Below are 19,356 nucleotides of genomic sequence, written 5' to 3'. Positions count from 1 at the left end.
AATGAGAGGGCACAGTCCTCTCATGGCCACGTGCAAGTCCCAGCGTGGAGGGCAGAGCCCTCCCAGCACCATGATAGCCAACAGCTGTAGTTGTGAGCTTGAACCTATGGTCCGAACACGTGGCCCCACGTGCCTGAGTGATGTGGGCTTGATAGAGTTCAGGTGCATGTAATTGAGTAGGATCGAAACCCACGAGGATGTTGTAAACATCTTGACCTGCCCTTCCTGTGCCTCGTGGCATCTGGTCGCTGTCTCTCCATCAGAGAGGCTCTCCATCAGAGGGGACAGCGTCCCACCGAGACCCAGCTTTCTTCTCTCGTCTGTCTTTTCTCCATCCTTCACCGCCCCCTCTCAGGCTCACCGAACCTGGCTGAGCTGGCGCGGCGCATAAGGCGCCTGGGGCTGAGTACGCCATGGCCGTGCCGGCTCGCCCCGTCACAGTCTGAGGTGGGGGAGGCTTGGACGTCTCCAGACCTTTTGGGGAGGACACAATTCAACCCAGGGCCGCCGGTTAAATGCTGGCAGCTAGAGGGCTGGCTTTCGTTGTGTGTCCGCAGGGGTTCCTGCACGCCAAGTGCTTCGTAGGCATCGTCTCGTTTAGGCCTCATGACAACCCCACGCGCTGGGGTGTGAGCACCCCTATTTTACAGATGAGGCAACTGAGGCTCAGAACTGCCCAAGGCCTCCCAGCTAGGATGTAGTCCAATTCATGATCGCAGCTCCCCAGGCTGAATGCTGAACCCCGTGAGGTTATGTCTGGGTTTGGTGACCCCTGCCTCCCGAGGCCTGACCTCTGGGTGGTCGATCTCACCATGAGACCGCTCTCCCTCCAGAGACTCCCGTAGCCCTTCCAGGGAGGTTGTCAGTACTGCCTCCTCCGAGGAGCCTCCTTGGATTTCCCCGCCCAGGAAATCCACTTCTGCCCTGAACACCCACTTGGTTGAAACTTTAGGAAAACACTCGCTGTCTGCCTGGCTTGCAGTTACCTACCTGGGTTGGTCTTTGCTCTTCCTGTCCCAGCCCTGTGCCTCGCTCAGTGTCTCAGTAATATCATAGATAACAATGGAAGGACTCTGGCCAGCTGACAACAATGCCCCTGGCCTCTAGGACCCTGGGCCTTACCCCAAACAACTGGCTCGTCAGCAGGAGCCTGAGGCTTGGCAAAGGCTTAGGGCAGGGGTCGGCAAACTCATTAGTCAACAGAGCCAAATATCAACAGTACAACAATTGAAATTTCTTTTGAGAGCCAAATTTTTTAAACTTAAACTATATAGGTAGGTACATTGTTATTAACTTAATTAGGGTCCTCCTAAGCTGGCCTTTGCTAAAAAGTCAAGGGGCCAAAGAGCTGCATGTGGCTCACAAGCCGCAGTTTGCCGACCACTGGCTTAGGGGCAGGGAGAGTGAGGGTAGCTGGGAATGTGGTCAGGGCAGGCTTCCTGGAGGAGGCGGCTGGGCAGAGGTAGGCTGTGTGGGAGCAGCTGCCCATTACAAGGAGGCTTCTGAGTCCCGTTAGGTCCTCTCTGCCTGGTGAGCTCCTATGTATCGTGACTCCATTCAGGCGCCACCTCCGGTTAGGAGCCGTCCTGAATTCCCCCTGGTTGTGCTCCCACAGGCCCTCAGCCCCCTCAGAACGTCCTCCAGACACCTGGGGGTGGCCCACTGCTGCTGGTGAAGGAGTCACTGGGTAGAGGATCGGACTGGTTTGGTTTGGGTTCAGCTGCAGTGAGGACAGTGGCAGTGGGGATGGAGAGACGGATTTCCAAGACATGCAGGAAGGGCGACAGCTTACGCTTTATGTTACAAACTAGAGGCCCGGTGCACGAAATTCATGCACTGGTGGTGGGGGTGTCCCTCAGCCCGGCCTGTGCCCTCTCACAGTCCAGGAGCCCTGCGATGGATCGCCCCAAAGAGGTAGGCTCTGCCCACCTGGCTGGGGCTCCATGATGAATCACCCTGCAGAGGGAGAGCCCCAGCCTGCCAGCCGGTGGCCTGGGCCTCCCTCTGCAGGGCGATCGTGGGGTGATGACTGGGCCCCCGACCAATCCCATCGCACCCGCCTTGGCTGGCCTGGCGCCAGTGGGTGTCATAGCATAGTCGTCCGGATGGTCGTTGCACTGTTCGGGGTTCGGTCGGTTGCATATTACGCTTTTGTTATTAGAGATACTTGCTGAGCATCTGCTGAGGAGGGTGCTCAGCTTTGATAATAATGGGTGTGCGGGGTGAGAGGAATGCAGCTGACCCTGAGATTCAGGCCTCCCTCGCGCATTCCTGCTGGCCTGTTTCTCAGGTTTGCTGCTGCCTCGGAGCCTGGGCAGTCGCAGCAAACAGGTGCGCTCTGGGCGGGTGCCAGGCTCCGCTGCCCGCCCCGCCCGTGGCTGACGCAGCCCGTCCCTGCAGGCGGCCCTGGCCGAGAGCTCCCGCCTGAAGCAGCAGCTGACCGTGCTGCCACTGAAGTCAGACCTGCTGGGCAGCATCTTCGGCCAGGACAGCGCGGGGGCCCTCCTGGAGCAGGTGGCGAGTTCCGTGAGGGACAGGGACCTGCTCCACAACAGCCTCCTGCAGAGGAAGAGCAAGCTGCAGGTGAGCGCTGCCGCTGTCGGCCGGCGGGGCCGCTGAGGACGCCACCCTTCCCGGCGGGCAGCCCGCATTGGGACCGGAGCCCCAGCACGTGCACTGTGCGGCCCTGCGCCCCCCAACCTAGGGCTCCTCGTCTATCAACTCGGGGGGGGGGGGGGTGATTGTGTGGTTGTTCTGACTGGCTCCCTGGCCGCCTCTGCCCCTGGTCCTGCCCTCAAGTCCCCTCGCTGCACTGCCGTCAGTGAACTGCCTCCGCAGAGAGCTGGGGTGTCCACTGAGAAAACGCAGAGGAACAATGTAAGCTTCCGGCGCCTGGTTACCTGGAAGCTGTTATTATTAGGGACACGTTTCCAAATGACGGCACTAAATCAAAGATGCAACGTGGCACGCTGCAGGCAGTTTATTCTTTGTGTTACAAATGTTTGCTGAGCCTCTCATGATGGTGATGGTGATGATGGTGATGGTGGTGGTGATGATGGTGATGGTGGTGGTGATGGTGGTGGTGATGGTGATTGTGATAATGGTGGTGATGATGGTGATGGTGACGATGGTGATGATGATGGTGATGATGGTGTTTATGATGATGGAGATGATGGTGATTGTGATAATGGTGGTGATGATGGTGACGATGGTGATGATGATGGTGGTGGTGATGATGTTGGTGATGATGATGGTGATGATGATGGTAATGGTGATGATGGTTGAGATGATGGTGGTTAGGGTGATGGTAATGATGGTGGTGATGGTGGTGACAGTGATGATGGTAATGGTGATGATGGTTGTGATGATGGTGATGATGGTGGTTAGGGTGATGGTAATGATGGTGGTGATGGTGGTGACAGTGGTGATGGTGATGGTGGTAATGGTGATGATGGTGATAGCTGTAGTCTGTGAGGCACTGACAGGGCTGTGCACATGTTGAGAACTGCACATCTGTGCTCGCACTGACCCCAGTAACGAACATTCTAGGGTTTGCAAGGCAGACGCTCTCTGCTGCAGCTCTCAACTCTGCCACTGCAGCAAGAGAGCAGCTGCAAAGGAGTGGGCGTGGCTGTGTCCCAATAAAACTTTATTGACAAACAGACCTCTGAGGGGACTAGGGGTGTGTGGTACAGATGTAGTCTGCCGACCTCTGTTCAGTGGGCGGCAGAGCTGTATGTGAGGGTACTATGGTGACTCACCCCCCTCAAGAGCTCTGGGCAGGCTTCCTGGAGGCGGTGCCGCCTGAGTGAGCGTGAGCGTGAGCGTGAGCGTGAGCGGCCCTGGAGAAGGCTGGAGAAAGCAGCTGGGTTGGGAGGGAAGCGCTTCACTCGTGTGCTGCCCATTCTGTGTCCCCAGAGCTTGCTTGCTCAGCACAAAGACTTCGGGGCTGCTTTCGAGCCCCTGCAGAGGACGCTCTCAGACCTCCAGACCAGGGTCCGAGCCGAGAATGGGCTTCAGCGGGACCTTCCTGGGAAACAGGCCCAGCTTTCAAGGCTGCAGGTAAGGGGTCTGTGCGGCCCGAGGCGCCTCTGCTCAGGTGCTCCGTGCGCCAGGGAGCAGCCCCTCCTTAGCAGTGACCGGCCAAGCCGCGGCCGGCCCCCGCCGGACACCTAGACACGAGAGCCCTGACCTTTCACCTCTGCTGATTTACTGGGGGTTCCCGGCCTCGCAGGGCCCTCAGCGCCTCCAGACTGCTGACTCTCCGGCTTACAGACACGATCAGCTGCCCTTCTGCTGACTCCGTGGTTCCAAAGTCCGACAGGGACCGTGTTTTTCAAGTTGCTTGGCTAAGTCTCCCTAATGAGTCCAGAGGCCCCGGTGATGCAAACCCGGTGGGACGGTCCCTCGGGCTGGCTGACCGTTGTCGCCGGGTGCGGAGCTGCTGGCTTCTGGCGAGCACCTTGTAACCCCAGCACAGCGCATGTGCAAGTTGCCAGTGTTCCTGGGAAGGTGTTACGAGGGGTGCACGTGCGGCTCTGCAGCGGAGCTGGGGTGGGTTCTTCATAACGCGGGCTGGCCCTCACTGAGAGTCCGGACGGGCGTTTGTCCCCCACTTATTCTCATGGTGCCTCAGAATGCTTCCATCTCATTAAAACTCACCGGTCCCGAGAGGGGCCCATCAGATGGCCATGAGGTACACGGCAGGAGTTGGGGAACCCCACCCTCCGAGACCCTTCACCGCGTCCCACTCAGAGTCCCCCCACCCTGATGACCCGTGCGAGAGGCAGGAAGGTCAGCTCACCGCTTCCTCTGCTGCAGGGGCTGCAGGAAGAGGGGCTGGACCTGGGGGTGCAGGTGGAGGCCACCAGGCCTTTCATCCAGGAGAACCCCAACCACCAGCACCAAATGGACCAGCTTTCCGCCGACTGCCAGGCCCTGCAGAGGTCCCTGGAGGTAAGACACCCGTGCAGACACCCGGCCGGATCTGACCCTCTCCGGGCCTTCCTCTTCTTCCTCACTCCTGCCAGCGCGTCTTTTCCTGTCTCTTGTCCTTTCCCTCCCTCACGTACTCAGCAGACCGTCCCTGAGCACCCCCTGTGTGCCAGGCAGAGATCTGGGCCCCAGGCAGGGGGCAGCGTGACCGGGCGGGCAAGGCCCCTGTTCTGCCAGGGTTACACTCAGTGGGTAGATGGACAGAGTGAGCAGCCAGCAAGTAAATATATACAATTCCACCTGGGCCGGGGCCAGAGGACAGGGCGCCAGGCAGGTGCTCCCCAAAGCCCAGCGGGCAGGGGCCCACACGATGGCCGCCTTAGGGGTGAGGTTGAAAGGCGCACCTGGTGGCCTGGCGCCGTGCCTGCAGTGCCCTCTAGTGGCCGCCTGGGTCATTCTGCTGCTAAGTAGGATTGACTCGCCTGTGAGCCGTGGGAATGGACATTGAGGTCCTTCAACATTCCCTTGAGGGCACGTTGAAAAGCGAAATGCAGGCTGCAGCGGCCGCCCTGACCCTGATGCAGAGGGAGCCCTGGGTCTGCATTTGTCACCAGGGCGGCAGGAGCAAAGCCGGCCCTCAGGCGGCCTCACTTCAGGAAAACGGTCTGAGCCGTTCCCCACCCCCCGGGCAACATGCCCTCGTTAATAGCAAGTGTTCCTGACAGCCTCTTCGTGGTCCTGGACTCACAGATAGTGTCAGTAGCCACACCATCTAACGTTTTAATATGATGCCCTTTCTACAGTAGAAAATATAAACGAAAGGAAAGTAATTTATTAGAAAAAATAATGTCTTTCGAATTGTAAGTGCTCCCCACGCCCCACACTCCCACTGTCTCTGCTGGCACCTACCCCGTCACCAGCAGGGCAACCCAAACCCCCGTGAGTTTCGGGAAATACAGCTCTACCCATGTAGCCCCTCGGTCTGCAGGAGGGCTGAGGTCTCGATGAGTTCATTCCACTCCGTTTGCTAAGTTAGCAGCTACTGGTCCCAGGTTGAGGCCGGGGGAGTGCGGGAATAAGAACCACTGACCCCACCTTGAGGTGCCACAGAGCCCACAGACGCAGCAAACGTCACTTTTATAATGAAAAACACACGTGTTTTTATTGATTTCAGAGAGAGAGAGTGGGAGAGAGAGAAACATCAATGATGAGAGAATCATCGATGGGCTGCCTCCTGCATGTCCCCCACGGCAGGCGGCTCCCGTTTGGGGTTCTTACAGGCAGCACCCCTCTCCTTCCTCTTGGTGGAGAGTGTGCACGGGGTGAAAGGGCCGCGTCCTAGGGCCGCCGTGTTCGGGCAGGAGCTGTGGACCCACCATTTTCACCCCGCGGGGCTGGACGGGGATCCGGTTGCTCCAGACTCAGAGCAGGACAGCGAGCCAGGCTCGGAGCCCTTTCCGCCAGGATCTGTCTTCCGGTCCACGCCTTGCCCCGTGCAGAGAGAGGACCCGCGCTCTGCTCCCTGCTGGGTGGGGGGCCCCCAAGGGGAGCACACCCCGGGGCCCGGGCAGGTGTGGGGGCCCAGGTCGCGGCCTCAGCCAGCACTCAGGCGCCCTGGCCCCGGCTGTGCCGCAGGACCTGGTGGACGGCAGCCAGCGGAGCGCGCGGGAGCACTGCGCCTTCAGCCACGAGCTCCTGCAGCTGCAGCAGTGGGTGGCCGTGGTCACGCAGAAGCTGGAGTCCTACCTGGGGGACACGGGCCCCTGGGACGCCCAGGCCCGCGAGGCCGAAGTCCAGGTGAGATGGCGTTCCCTGCGCAGATGGTGCCTCCCCCCGGGCAGGTGGGGAGACCAAAGCGCCCGCACTGGGAGCAGAGACCGCCAGGACTCACTCTGTGCGTGTGTGCGTGTGTGTGCATGTGTGTACATGTGTGTGCATGTGTGTGTTCGTACGCAGAGGCTGCTGGCTGAATTCCCCGAGAAGGAGGCCCAGCTGCCCCTGGTGGAAGCGCGCGGCCGGCTGGTGATGGAGAAGTCCTCCCCGGAAGGGGCTGCCGAGGTGCAGGGGGAGCTGGCGGAGCTGGCGGGGGCGTGGCGGGCCCTGAGGCTGCTGGAGCAAAGCCTGCTGAGGTGAGGGGCCTCTGGCCCTCAGCCGGGTCCGGGACATCCCCCTCCCACAGGGCGGAGCTCAGTGGGGCCGTGGGACAGGGGCCGGGGTTCTGCCCGTGGCAGGCGTGGCACCAGGGGCCTGAGCGTTTCCGGTCCGGCCCGGCTGGCATTCTGGCAGGCTCGGAGGAGCAGGGAGCTGTCCCGGCTGAGAGTTAGCCTCCAGCCCGCCCGGGCTCTGGCCGCACCTCCATTCCTGGGCACCCCACCCCATCACCGTGAGGGGGTCTCAGCACCTCCATCCCTGGGCACCCCACCCCATCACCGGGAGGGGGTCTCCATCCCTGGGCACCTCCATCCCTGGGCACCCCGCCCCATCACCGGGAGGGGGTCTCGGCACCTCCATCCCTGGGCACCCACCCCATCACCGGGAGGGGGTCTCGGCACCTCCATCCCTGGGCACCCCACCCCATCACCGGGTGGGGGTCTCGGCACCTCCATCCCTGGGCATTCTACCCCATCACCGGGAGGGGGTCTCAGTAGGCGAGCCCCCCGTGTCCCCGCGCTGACGGGCTGGCTTTCTTCCTCAGCCTCATCCGGAGCCGGCAGCTGCAGAGGCCGGACGCGGGCTCCGGGAAGACCCCGGTTTTCACCAACAACATCCCGGAGGGCGGCTTTGTCCTCACCCCCACGGGGCCCCTTTCCAGGCGGCACCGGCAGGTGGGTCTGGCGGGGCTTCCAGGAGGAGGGGCCAGATCCCGGCCAGTGATGGGGGGTGGGCGAGGATCTCCAGCAAAGCCCCCGAACCCGGGGCCGCGGGCTTAGCTCAGGACTGGGCCACGGCCCGTCTCGGGGAGCCGGCCCTGCATGTCCTTGTGTCACTGGCCAGAGGGACTCAGAGACCCCAGACCCAGACCAGGGGAAGGCCCCGGGCTCCCCTTGGACAGACAGGCCCTCGCCCCTCAGAAACACCGCCCCCTGCAGGGAGGGGAGGGTCAGGGGTCAGCGCTTCCCGGTTGCAAACTGAAATCACGGAGGGTGGGCATTTTTTGGTGCTGTGAGTTGTATTTTGTAGAAAGAACTAAGCTCCCTGCCCTGTATCGGCCATCCTGTCCCCCAAACGCCTTCACAAAAGGAAGCGCATTGGCGAGCAACTCACTCCTTCAAAGCCAGCGTCACCCCATCCATCCCTTCTCCACCCGCGAGGACTGATGGGGAGTTCCCGCTCGGGAACTGTGCCGGGGCTGGGGCTCAGCTGGGAATCACCCAGAAACCCTTCCCACCAGCAGAGCCCGGAGCCCAGCACAGGGCCGTTCATGCTGTGCCTGCACCCGGTCCCTGCACCCACCAGGTCCCTGCACCCGGTCCCTGCACCCGGTCCCTGCACCCGGTCCCTGCACCCTGTCCCTGCACCCGGTCCCTGCACCCACCCGGTCCCTGCACCCGGTCCCTGCACCCACCCGGTCCCTGCACCCGGTCCCTGCACCCGGTCCCTGCACCCCGTCCCTGCACCCGGTCCCTGCACCCGATCCCTGCACCCGATCTGGTGCTTACAATGCAGGCTCTGACCCTGGAGGTCTGGGGGCCACGAGCCTGCTGTCTGCAAGCCCCTCGGAGCGCCCTGTGAGAGATGAGGCAGTGGGAACCACAGGCAGTGACATTGGGGTTTCCAGAAAGCGGGGTGCGATGGCAGAGGGGCCGCGGGCTGTGGGGCCTGCAGGGGGCCGTGACGGGCCTAGGCCAGGGCAGCCCTCCCAGAAGGAAATGCGAGGGGATCTTCACGGCCGGCTGCGTGGAGGCAGGGAGCAGGGGGGGGGGGGTGTTCGCTGCAGAGGACACGTGTGTGCAAAGACCCCGAGAAAGTGCAGGGCTGGTGCCACGTGGGTTTGAGGGCTCGGGCTGGAGAGTGGGCAGGTGGGACGAGCTGCAGACAGGCAGAGCCGGGCCCGAGGCTTGGCCACATCGCGGCGTGTGAGAAGCCACCGAGGTGCACAGGGAGGGCTCGGCCGAATGCCGGCAGGAGAGCCTGCTCCGGCCGCAGAGCCCAGGGGCAAAGGGCAGGCGGGTAACCATGCTTACAACCGTCCTGGTCGGGTGGTGGGGCTGCCACGGGGGGGGGGGGGGGGGGGCGGTCAGCGGGGTGCCGAGGAATGTCCCTGACCCCTCCACACTGCGGCCACACTGAGCAGACACTCCTTGCCCCCAGGCCTCTCCCATCCCCTGTGGGCATCCTCGTGCCCGCCCGCCGCCCCGTGGGATCCCAGGACACGAGGCGGAAGGCTGGGCTCCCGGCTGATGCCTTGGCCTCGCTGTCGCCTCCGCAGGCAGACCCGCTCCGGGAGGCAGGAGGCGGCCGCGCAGGCTTCCCCCAGCTCCTGGGCGACTTCGAGCGGTGGCTGCAGGTGGAGAACGCCAAGCTGGTGAGAATCATCGCCATGAGAACCGCCACGGCCCAGGACGCCAGGGCCAGAGACACGAAGCTGCAGGTTCGTGCCCAGGAAAGGCCCTTTCCGAGGGGTTTGCACCAAGGATGGTTAAAAAAATTCCATTGATTTCAGAGAGGAAGGGAGAGGGAGAGAGAGAGAGAAACATCAGTGATGAGAGAGAATCATGCCTCTTGGACGCTCCCTGCTGGGTATGGAGCCGAAACCTGGACATGTGCCCTGAGCGGGAATCAAACCGTGACCTCCTGGTTCACAGGTGGACGCTCACCCTCTGAGCCATGCCGGCCGGGCCGGCAGTGTTGGCCACGAGGGAGCGCTTTCTTTTTCCCCACTGAGATTACTGATTTATTTATTTGTGTTAAGCCTCACCCCAGGACACTTTTCTATTGACTTTTCGAGAAAGAGGTAAGGAGAGGGAGAGACAGGGAGAGAGAAACACTCACGCGAGAGAGACACGTCGGTTGGTGGCCTCCGCACGCGCTCCCCGACCAGGGCCAGGGATCAGGCCTGCAACCAAGGTACACGCCCTTGACTGGAATCGAACCCGGGACCCTTCCGTCCGCAGGCGACGCGCTCTCCACTGAGCCGCACCGGCGAGGGCCCTCGGGAGCTCTTGAAAACAAGGAGCACACACCTAGTCGTGAGCCGTCCTGGCTTGTGCGTGCGTAGCGGTTGTTGAGCGTGTCTGGCTGAAGTGTTTTAGGAGAAGCATTTGTTCCTCTGCAGCCTGCCCCGTCCTCCCCGCGGGGAGAGCACGCCCCGTCACCGCTGCGGGATCACCGAGCCGTTGCTCCGGGCAGAGCCTCCCAGTCGGCGGCTCCCACAGCAGCTCTACTTCACTCCCGGCTCCAGGGCTGGCGGTGCGGGCGGAGCTCAGCGGGCAGCTCCCACCACAGATCTCCCTCTTTCCCCGCACGTGGAATTGGCCGCCACGCCTTCCTTGGTTCCTGGGCATTTTTGCTTCTGTCCCCTCTCCCGCCTCCTGCCCAATCTGGGCACTGACCATTTTGGACCTTCATGATGGAGCTCGGGAGCCCCCGCGGAAGAGAGACTGGTTCCCAGAGCCTCCCCCTCTGCAGGGCCCGGACTGTGACCTTGGCCTCCATAGCCCCGAGGGGCTGCCCGAAGCCTGTGCTTTCACCAGGGTTCCCGCCAGACGGGCCAGCGTCCTGTTGGCGAGGCAGCCTGCACGCTGGGCTTGCTTCCCTGGTTTCCTCCGGGGCCTGGTTTTAGCCCATGTGCTTCTTGCTAACTCTTTGGTGCCTTTTATTTTAACTTTTGGTCATCAAACCTCCCATTTCTGCCATTTTTTCCTGCACGGTTCTGCGTCTGCAATGCCTTTTAGATGTTTAGAATATTCTGGCCTGTTACCTCGTTGTGAGAGGTTTGGTCCAATGACCTGGTTGATCCTGGCAGGCAGTCCTTCCTGCCCACCCCCTTCCTCCTGCTCGGTCACGCCTCTCTCTTCCTACTGCCCCTCCCCCCCCAGTTCCATCCAGATCAGAGGCGACCTGGGGTTCCCCAGGTGAACCCTCCTTGTCTGTGGAGACCTCACATCCTAGGGGCTCTGAGAAGCTAGGCCGCTCCCCCACAAAGCGCAGCTGGTAGGACGGGGCAGAGCCGGGCGCCCAAGGCAGATGTGAGCCCCGGCTCCTGGGATTCCGGCCCCACGTCACCGCTTCCCAGGAGTCCCGAGGATGGAAGGGGCCCCCGGCGGGACACAGCGCTGGGTTTGGGAGGAAAATCCCTGTCCCGACATCACTCTGCCAGGAAGCTGGCCGACGGTGGCCGCTTTGATCGTGGGAACTGGAGTGTGAGGCCGGCAGTGCCAGAGGCCAGCAGTGCTGACCTGTCCTGCAGGCACCCGTTCTGCTCCGCGGCAGACGGCACTGGCCGGCCTTGGCTGGCTCTCCCCGGTAGGACTCTCACTTAAGCTCCGTCCGCTCAAGTGGCATGCGAGCGGCTGCTCCTCGCCAGCCAGGTGGGCGTCGGGGCCGTAGGCAGGTGCCCTGGACACTGTCCTTTCCCCCCAGGAGCTGGAGGCTCGGGTGCCCGAAGGCCAGCATCTCTTCGAGGAGCTCCTGCGACTCGGGCCAGCGAGGGGCGCCTCGGAGGAGCTGGAGGAGCTGCGCTACCGCTGGATGCTCTACAAGTCCAAGCTCAAGGACTCCGGGCGGCTGCTGGTGGGTGCAGGGCGGTGGGGCTGCGGCTGAGCCACCTCACCTGGGACCCTGGGCCACATCCACCGCCCTGTGCCTCCAGGGACCAGACTGAGGGGACCGCGCAGAGGGAGGGAGGGAGACTCCCAGGTCCCAGTGCTGGATGGCAAGATGCCATTCATGCACCCCGTGAGGCCACCTGGTGAGGCCACCCCGTGAGGCCACCCCGTGAGGCCACCCCGTGAGGCCACCCCGTGAGGTCGGCTCCAGTAACGCAGCCCTGACCGTGACCTCACAGTTAAGGTCTGAGCAGCGCGTGGCTGCCTCGTGAGCTGCAACCTGTACGCCATCCTCCCGTCCATCCTCCCAGCAGCCTCTGCCCAGGGAATTGTCTCCAGTCCCCAGAGGGGCACTGAGACCCTGAGAATTCACACTCGCCCACGGTCTGGGGCTAGTGAGCGCAGAGCCGCACTAACACACACCGGCGGGCGGGGGAGGCGGGGAGCCGCCCCTGGGTCCAGCCCACGCCTGCACCTCCCGCCCGGGACTCTGAGCCAGTGTCTTCCCGATCCGGCCCTGCGTCTTCTCGAGAGGAACTCTAATAGCTACACCGGAGCCTGGATTACGTGCGATGTCTCGCAGCAGCCCTGCAAGGGAGGACTGTTATGATTCCCTGAGAATCAGCGCTGAGGAAACTGAGGCTCGGGCCTGAGCCTGAGCTGAGCTGAGCTGAGCTGAGCTGAGCTGAGCAGGGGGCAGTTGAGATGTTTCTGAGGGTCCTGGCCGCCCTCAGACCCCGGACCCCACCTCTGACGCTCCCCCTCTGCTGGCCCCACGGTGGCTGAATCGGCCACTAGGTGTCAGCCCAGCCCCAGCCGGGGGCCCTGCCGCCAGCCTGGCCCAGGCGCCCCAGACAGAGTCCCACCTGGGCCCGGAGTGCGTTAAAAAGCTCATTAAATCGAATCACCTGCTGGCTCAGCCTGTCCAGATGACCAGAAGTCTTAAAGAAACGCTCCCCTGACAAAACGAATATTCCATTATGGGCTCTGTTGGGATTTGAGTTTCACTCACTTAACTTTTTTTCCCTCTTCCTCTCCTTCCCTAAAATAACAGACGCAGAGTTCTGCCGGGCAGCCCGCCGGATTCCAGAAGGTATGGCGCCCGCCATCTGCTCCCCACGCGGGAGGGCAGGGCGGGAGGGTGGGTGGGCCGGGGGCTGGGCGGGGACTCCTGGGCTTCCTGGAGGGTTTCTGAGGTCTGACCATGTGTGCAGGCCCAGCTCTGGGCGCCACGTGCTGGGCCCCGGCCCTCCCTCTGGGGGTCTGGGGGAGCAGAGTGGTCCGAGCTGTGACAGGCACAGGGTGGCGGGGACCCTAGAGTTTCCCACCCCCCAGGACGAGGTGACAAGGGAACAAGGACGCTCTGAATAACCCTGCTGGGACAGCAGGGGTCAGCCTGGGCCCTTCCGAGCTGGGCTGCGTGGCCACCTGAGGGGTCGACAGGTTTCGGGGCTCAGTGGGGGGCAGGAGAGGAAGGGGGCACCTTTCATGTTGGACTAGGCCAGTGGTCGGCAAACTCGTTAGTCAACAGAGCCAAATACCAACAGGACAACGATTTAAATTTCTTTGGAGAGCCGAATTTTTTAAACTTAAACTTCTTCTAACGCCACTTCTTCAAAATAGACTCGCCCAGGCCGTGGCATTTTGTGGAAGAGCCACACTCAAGGGGCCAAAGAGCCGCATGTGGCTCGCGAGCCGCAGTTTCCACAGTTTGCCGACCACGGGCCTAGGCAGGTGTTAGCACTCAGGGCCACTCCCGTGGGCGTACAGGTCAAAGCAATAACAGTGACGGCAGAGATCATCGTCATAACCGGGATTATTACTCCAGATGCCGCCCCCTGGCCGCCGCCGTGTGTGGGAAGCGTGGTCACTGCCGGCTGGGTGTTCGGTGGGACGTCAGGCCAGCCCGGCACCCTCACCCCCACGCTAGTGTCTTCCCAGGAGGAAAGGGAGGGAGCGGAGCTGGAGGCTGGTTCAGGAGCCTCTGCCTCTGCCGCCAAAGCCGTCCTCACCTTTCACATCCCCGAGGAAGCACCCTGGGCGGCGGGTCCCGCTCCGGAGAGCCCCTGTAAGCCCGTGTCCCGGCGCCGCGTCCCGGGAGCAGTGGGTTTTCCAGGCGACGAGCCTCGGGCCTGCCTGCGCCGAGCACCTGGTCCCCGAGGCCGCGTGTCCCGGAGCCGGTGCCTGGAGGCTTCGCACGCCAGGACGTCTCCTTGGTCTCCCCGGGGTGTGCAGGTCTCGCTTCTTTGGAAGAGGGGGTGTCCCCCGGGCTGGGTGGGACCGCCACGAGACCGAGGTTGTGCTCGGGGCCCCGTGCCGCTCGGCACTGTGGCCTGGAACGAGTTGCTTCGCCTCTGGGGCCTCAGCACCCCCATCTGTAAAATGGAACGATAGCGCTGGCCTGGCTTTGAAGGTCACGGAACGGAACGCAGTCTGTAGTTCTTTAGAGAGCAAGGCCCCGCCCCCCAATTTAGAGTAACAAAGAGCCTCCTTATGAAATAGGGGGCAGGGGGGCCTTGGGGAAGGACCAGTGACCAACCTGGTGGCTCCCGGGGGACACGGGGGACATGGGGCCAGGCCTCTAGGCGGCCTCTAGCGCTCACACGCTCAGCCCCTCACCGGGTGGGGGTCCTCATCTATCCGGCTCCCAGGGGAGTCCGCGGGGAGCCATGAACTCACGTAAGTGCTCAGTGAACATTTCTGAGGAGGGGCCTCTGGGCGGTGACACCAGCGCCCCCTCCAGGCTCAGTTCCCGGCACCTGTGACCAGGTTAATGTGCAGTGTTCACAGCCCTGTTTATCTGCCGTCTCCCGTTCGTTCATGTATGCGTGTCACACACGTTTGCCGAGTGCTGACTTTGTCCCAAGCACTGCTGAGACCCATCAGTGGACACAGCAAAGCCCTGCCCTGGCTGACTGTGCGTGCCGGCCGGGCGGGGCGGGGGTGGGGGGAGGGTGCCTGTGTCCAGCTGGTCTGCTGAGCACAGCGGCCAGGCTCTGGGTCAGGAGCTTCGAAAGGCAGCAGCGGCTTGGGGTCTCCTTACAAATATATTTTTACTGATGTCAGAGAGGAAGGGAGTGGGAGAGGGAGAGAGAGAGAGAAACATCAGTGATGAGAGAGAATCATGGACCTCTGCCTCCTGCTCACCCCACACTGGGGATCGAGCCTGCAACCCGGGCCTGTGCCCTGACCGGGAATTGAACCGTGACCTCTGGGTGCATAGGTGGACGCTCAACCCTGAGCCACGCCGGCCGGGCACGGCTTGGCGGTCTTTACAGCTGCAGGGTTTCTTTTATCTTTGGCTGGCAGCTGGGGGCACGGTTTCATGGAGTAGGCAAAGCAGGCAGGCTCTAAATGGCCCCCAAAATCTGCAGACCTGGGCGACGTTAAAACAAGCAGCTGTGTGAGTGGTTGAATCTGGTGCTGGCTGGCCTCTGAGCCGGCAGGTCTCCGCCCACTATGGAGCCGTAAGCACGGGGACCAATATGCAGCAGCCGTTGAGGGCTCATTTCCATGGCAGCTCCTTTATGCAGAATTGGGTCCCTCCCCGAGAGCTTCGGGGTCAGCAGGCCTGGGGTGGCCCGGGAGCCTGCACTTCTAGCGAGTTGCCAGGGGGAGCTCACGCTGCCGCCTTCACTGCTGTGTGCTCGCGATTGGAATCGGGTGTGCGATCGCTGGAGGGTCACTTAGCCCCAGTTTTCCAGGGGGAGAAAGGAGGGTCCGCCGAGCTCATGGTGGGCAAATTTCTTGTAACCACCAGCACATAGTAGGTTCTTTTTTAAAAAAAAAAAATACGTTTTTATTGATTTCAGAGAGAGGAAGGAGAGGGAGAGAGGGATAGAAGCATCACTGATGAGAGGGAACCAGTGATTGGCTGCCTCCCACACGCCCCCTACTGGGAATCGAGCCAGCAACCCCAGCATATACCCTGACCGAGAATCGAACCTTGACCTCCAGGCTCATGGGTCGATGCTCAACCCCTGAGCCACACCGGCCGGACACATAGTGGGTTCTTAATCGCCATGTAAATGTGGACCCAGGAGGCTCCTGCACACACGGCCCTGCGTCACTCTCTGTGAACAAAGGGGTCCGTGACCTTTCTGTGGGGGAGCCTCCCTGTGGCTTCGTTCTGGTGCTCGCTCTGCTGGCCGGCGTGTGCGCGTTTGCGTGCGTAAGGGTGTGTGAGCACGTGCGCATGTGCACACGCAGCCTGACAGGTGGAGCTGGCGCTGTCCTCAGAGGCTGTCGCCTTGACAACTTAAAGACGCTCCGTGTGTCATTTTACTCTAAAGGGAAGGGCAACCTGCCCCGAAGCGAGTGATTTGTGAGCAGTCGCTTTCGCACCTTTTTCCTCTCCGAGTGCCAGGCCATCGCAGGCCCGGCCGCGTCCAGGGCTTCAGCCTGCTTGTTTGTATAAACAGAACAATTAAGATTTATTAAACGCACAGCTGCCCACGCGCTCGCCAGCTCAGCCACGAGATGTTTGGCTGCAGCGTCCAGACACGTGACATGTAATTGCTTTTCAAGTCCCAGCGGGGCCGTGGGCAGCTGAGTCCCGCCCTGGCCCGGAGGCTGCGTCCTCCCAGGCAAACCGTGAGCTGAGGAGCAGGTTTTCCGGTGCTTCGTTGGCCGGGTGAACGGGGCCGGCCTGCGTGCCGACCTGTGGGCACGGAGAGCGTTTGAGACTGTGGCTCTGGGGTGTAGTCAGATGCTGAGCGGCCTGAAGGTGGCTTATTTGACCACATTTTATAGTTTTAAGGCTCCCAATTTTTCGCATCATCACATCTCTCAAATTGGGGTGTCTGATTTCAATCAAGTTCTTCTCGCGAAGATGTGAATTGGCTTCTCTCTACCCTCAGGACACTGGCCACCTGAGATTTCTTTACATTAAAATCTCTGTTTGCGGGTTGTGTTTCGAGACGGCCAACCTCCGGGAGCTCCTGCCTGTGGTTCAAGTTCACAGGAAAGAGTTTGGTTTCCTGCCCTTTACCACCACCACCATCATCACCACCACCATCATCACCACCACCATCATCACCACCACCATCATCACCATCATCATCATCATCACCATCATCATCACTGTTACCACCACCACCATCCTCACCACCACTATATCACCACCATCATCATCACACTCATCTCCACCATCACCATCACCACCTCACCACTATCACCATCATCATCTTCATCATCATCACTACCATCCTCATCACTCTCAACACCACCATCACCACCACCACCATGACTACCACCACCATCATCACCATCAACATCATCATCATCACTACCATCCTCATCACTCTCAACACCACCATCACCACCACCACCATCATAATACCACCACCATCATCACCACCATTTCTAACACCACCATCACCATCATCATCACCCTCACCACTATCATCATCACCACCACCATCACTACCATCACCATGAACATCATCATCACTACCATCCTCATCATTCTCACCACCATCATCATCATCATCACTTGATTGTAGCTCTGGTGTCCGGGAGAGCGAACTTTAGGTTCTGCAGGGAGGCAACAGATATATTCTACAATAATAGTACTACTACTAAGAGCCTGTTTACTTTTCAGTTGGTGTGTAAATGTACTTTGAGTCCTCACCACAACCCGGCAAATGGGGGGGGGGGGTGTCATTGTTTTATCCCAATTTTGCAGAGAAGGAAACATGCTCAGAGAAATTGTTAACTCACTGAAGGTCGCATAGCTGGTGTGTGACAGACTCTGCCTAGGAACCTAGTCAGCCAGGGTTCCGAGAGCGGGCCCTGCCCTGCACGTGCCGCCTCACGACTGTGGGGCCTCCGCTTTCCTGAGCTTCCAGCTCCTGGCCCTGCCCTCCCACGGGGGCACAGCTAGCCAGTCCGCTGGGATTTCGAGTCCTTGCCCTCCCATGGAGGCACAGCCAGCCAGTCCGCTGGGATTTCGAGTCCTTCGGCCACTTTCATGGACACGCAGCAAAGACGTGCATTAGGCATTTGGGCTCGTGAGACGGACCTTCTGTAGGATTGATGGTGTTGATGATGAAGATGGTGATGAAGGAGAAGGATAAAGTCAAGGTGACGAACTTGATGGTGAACATGGCGGTGGTGGTGATGATACGAAGCTGATGGTGATGGCGGTGGTGACTGATTTAGATGATGATAATAGTGATGCGTAATAATAATAATAATAATAATGATGACAGCAGTTTTAAGTACCCACTATGTTGCAGGCCGTGTCTCGTTTATTTCTCACAACAGCTCTGCCAGGGAGGTATCATGATTACCCCTTTTTACAGATGAGAGATTTGAAGTTTAGAGAAGTTGAGTGACCTTCTCAAGAGTCCCGCCTAGGACCCATAACAGGCAGAGAGTTACATAATCCCTGGCAGAGCCCGTCCCTCTATGGACTTGATCTTCCTCTCGTGCCTCGAATGGTTTGAGAAAACTAGAGATCTTTCTTTCTGGCAAAACTGGCATTAGGCCCACCTCACAGAGGGGAAGCCTGAGACCCGTGCGGTCAGATAGCTGGCCCAGGTCCACTGCTTCCCCTGGCGTCCCCCCCGCCCCTCCACCTCCTGCTTAGAGCCCCGCCCCCTCACACCTGCTCTGTCCGCAGACCCAGCGGTGGCGAGGACCCGGCGGCTTCCTCCGGAAGGTGTGCTGCGTGGCGCTGCCCCTGCAGCTGCTGCTGCTGCTGCTCCTCCTCCTGCTGCTGCTGCTCCCCGTGGGCGAGGAGGCCCGCAGCTGCACGCTGGCCAACAACTTCGCCCGCTCCTTCAGGCTCATGCTCCGCTACAGCGGCCCCCCGCCCACCTAGCCACGGCGCACAGGTGACTGGCTCCTCCTCAGGACACGGGGGACACTGGACACGGGCAGGTGGACGGCAGAGCTGCCCGGAACAAATACTGTATGGATGCCCCCAGCACAAAACGACTTTTTCTACGGTGTCGCCTCGTCTGTTTATACTGCACGCGTGCCGTGTGTCCAGGACCAATGTACAGGCTTCTGTGTGGTCTGCATGTAAGGGCGCAGGGGGGTGGTGGCGGAGGTGGATCTGTTTGGAGGTGGGGAAGGGGCGGCCCCGGACTGGGGGTCTGCAGTCAGCCCGGAAACGCAGCGTGTCGCTCGGGGCGACCTCCTACCCAGAAGCCGACCCCAATCCAGGCCTCTGTGCGGCGCATGGACGAGGCCCGCTCAGCGCCCAGTGGCTCCTGTGTTGGGCATCATGACAAGACATTCTTGTCTCATTTTAAACACGACAGCGGATCGGGGTTAGAAACAGAAAAGGGGGTGCTCACCGGCAGGCTCAGCCAGGGAGGGCGGAGCCAGGGAGAGCAGGCCCAGGAAGGACCAAGAGGCAGGCCGGATGGGGCGCCGGGTGGGGAGCCCCAATGGCACGGGCCAGGGTTAGGTTTGCAGTTAGGTGGCGCCTGCATGTCCCGTTCAGGGAGAAACCGAGGAGAGAGCCTTCGGGGCTCAGATCTCCGCGGAGCGAGGGGTGCGCCCTGGGAGCTGGGCTGAGCAGGTCCTGGCTCCCAGGGGAGTGAAGGGACCCAAGGGGAGCCCTGTCACACTCGGGAAGAGGGAGCGAGGGCCAGAGTCAGAGGTGAGGGGTCGGCCTTGCCCCTCAGCCCCTCGGAAAGGC

At 61.1% G+C, this 19,356-nt stretch overlaps 1 protein-coding gene across 1 annotated transcript in view; it reads left to right on the top strand.

Annotated features, from left to right (window-relative positions):
- The window catches only part of SYNE3 (spectrin repeat containing nuclear envelope family member 3), a 63,748-nt gene extending 44,814 nt beyond the window's left edge, over positions 1–18,934 (top strand). Inside the window, exons 9-18 of the mRNA XM_054715741.1 lie at positions 2,401–2,583; positions 3,919–4,062; positions 4,822–4,956; positions 6,571–6,732; positions 6,892–7,064; positions 7,631–7,760; positions 9,365–9,526; positions 11,518–11,667; positions 12,757–12,795; positions 18,328–18,934. Coding sequence (XP_054571716.1) covers positions 2,401–2,583; positions 3,919–4,062; positions 4,822–4,956; positions 6,571–6,732; positions 6,892–7,064; positions 7,631–7,760; positions 9,365–9,526; positions 11,518–11,667; positions 12,757–12,795; positions 18,328–18,528 — 1,479 coding nt within the window. The 3' untranslated portion in view covers positions 18,529–18,934. The remainder of the gene's footprint in view (positions 1–2,400; positions 2,584–3,918; positions 4,063–4,821; positions 4,957–6,570; positions 6,733–6,891; positions 7,065–7,630; positions 7,761–9,364; positions 9,527–11,517; positions 11,668–12,756; positions 12,796–18,327) is intronic.
- Positions 18,935–19,356: the final 422 nt, after the last annotated feature.

This window comes from Eptesicus fuscus, chromosome 5 (genome assembly GCF_027574615.1).
Source record: "Eptesicus fuscus isolate TK198812 chromosome 5, DD_ASM_mEF_20220401, whole genome shotgun sequence".
NCBI lineage: Eukaryota > Metazoa > Chordata > Mammalia > Chiroptera > Vespertilionidae > Eptesicus > Eptesicus fuscus.
The sequence above is the reverse complement of the archived record's forward strand: the minus strand, read 5'-3'. Positions and strand labels throughout refer to the sequence as shown.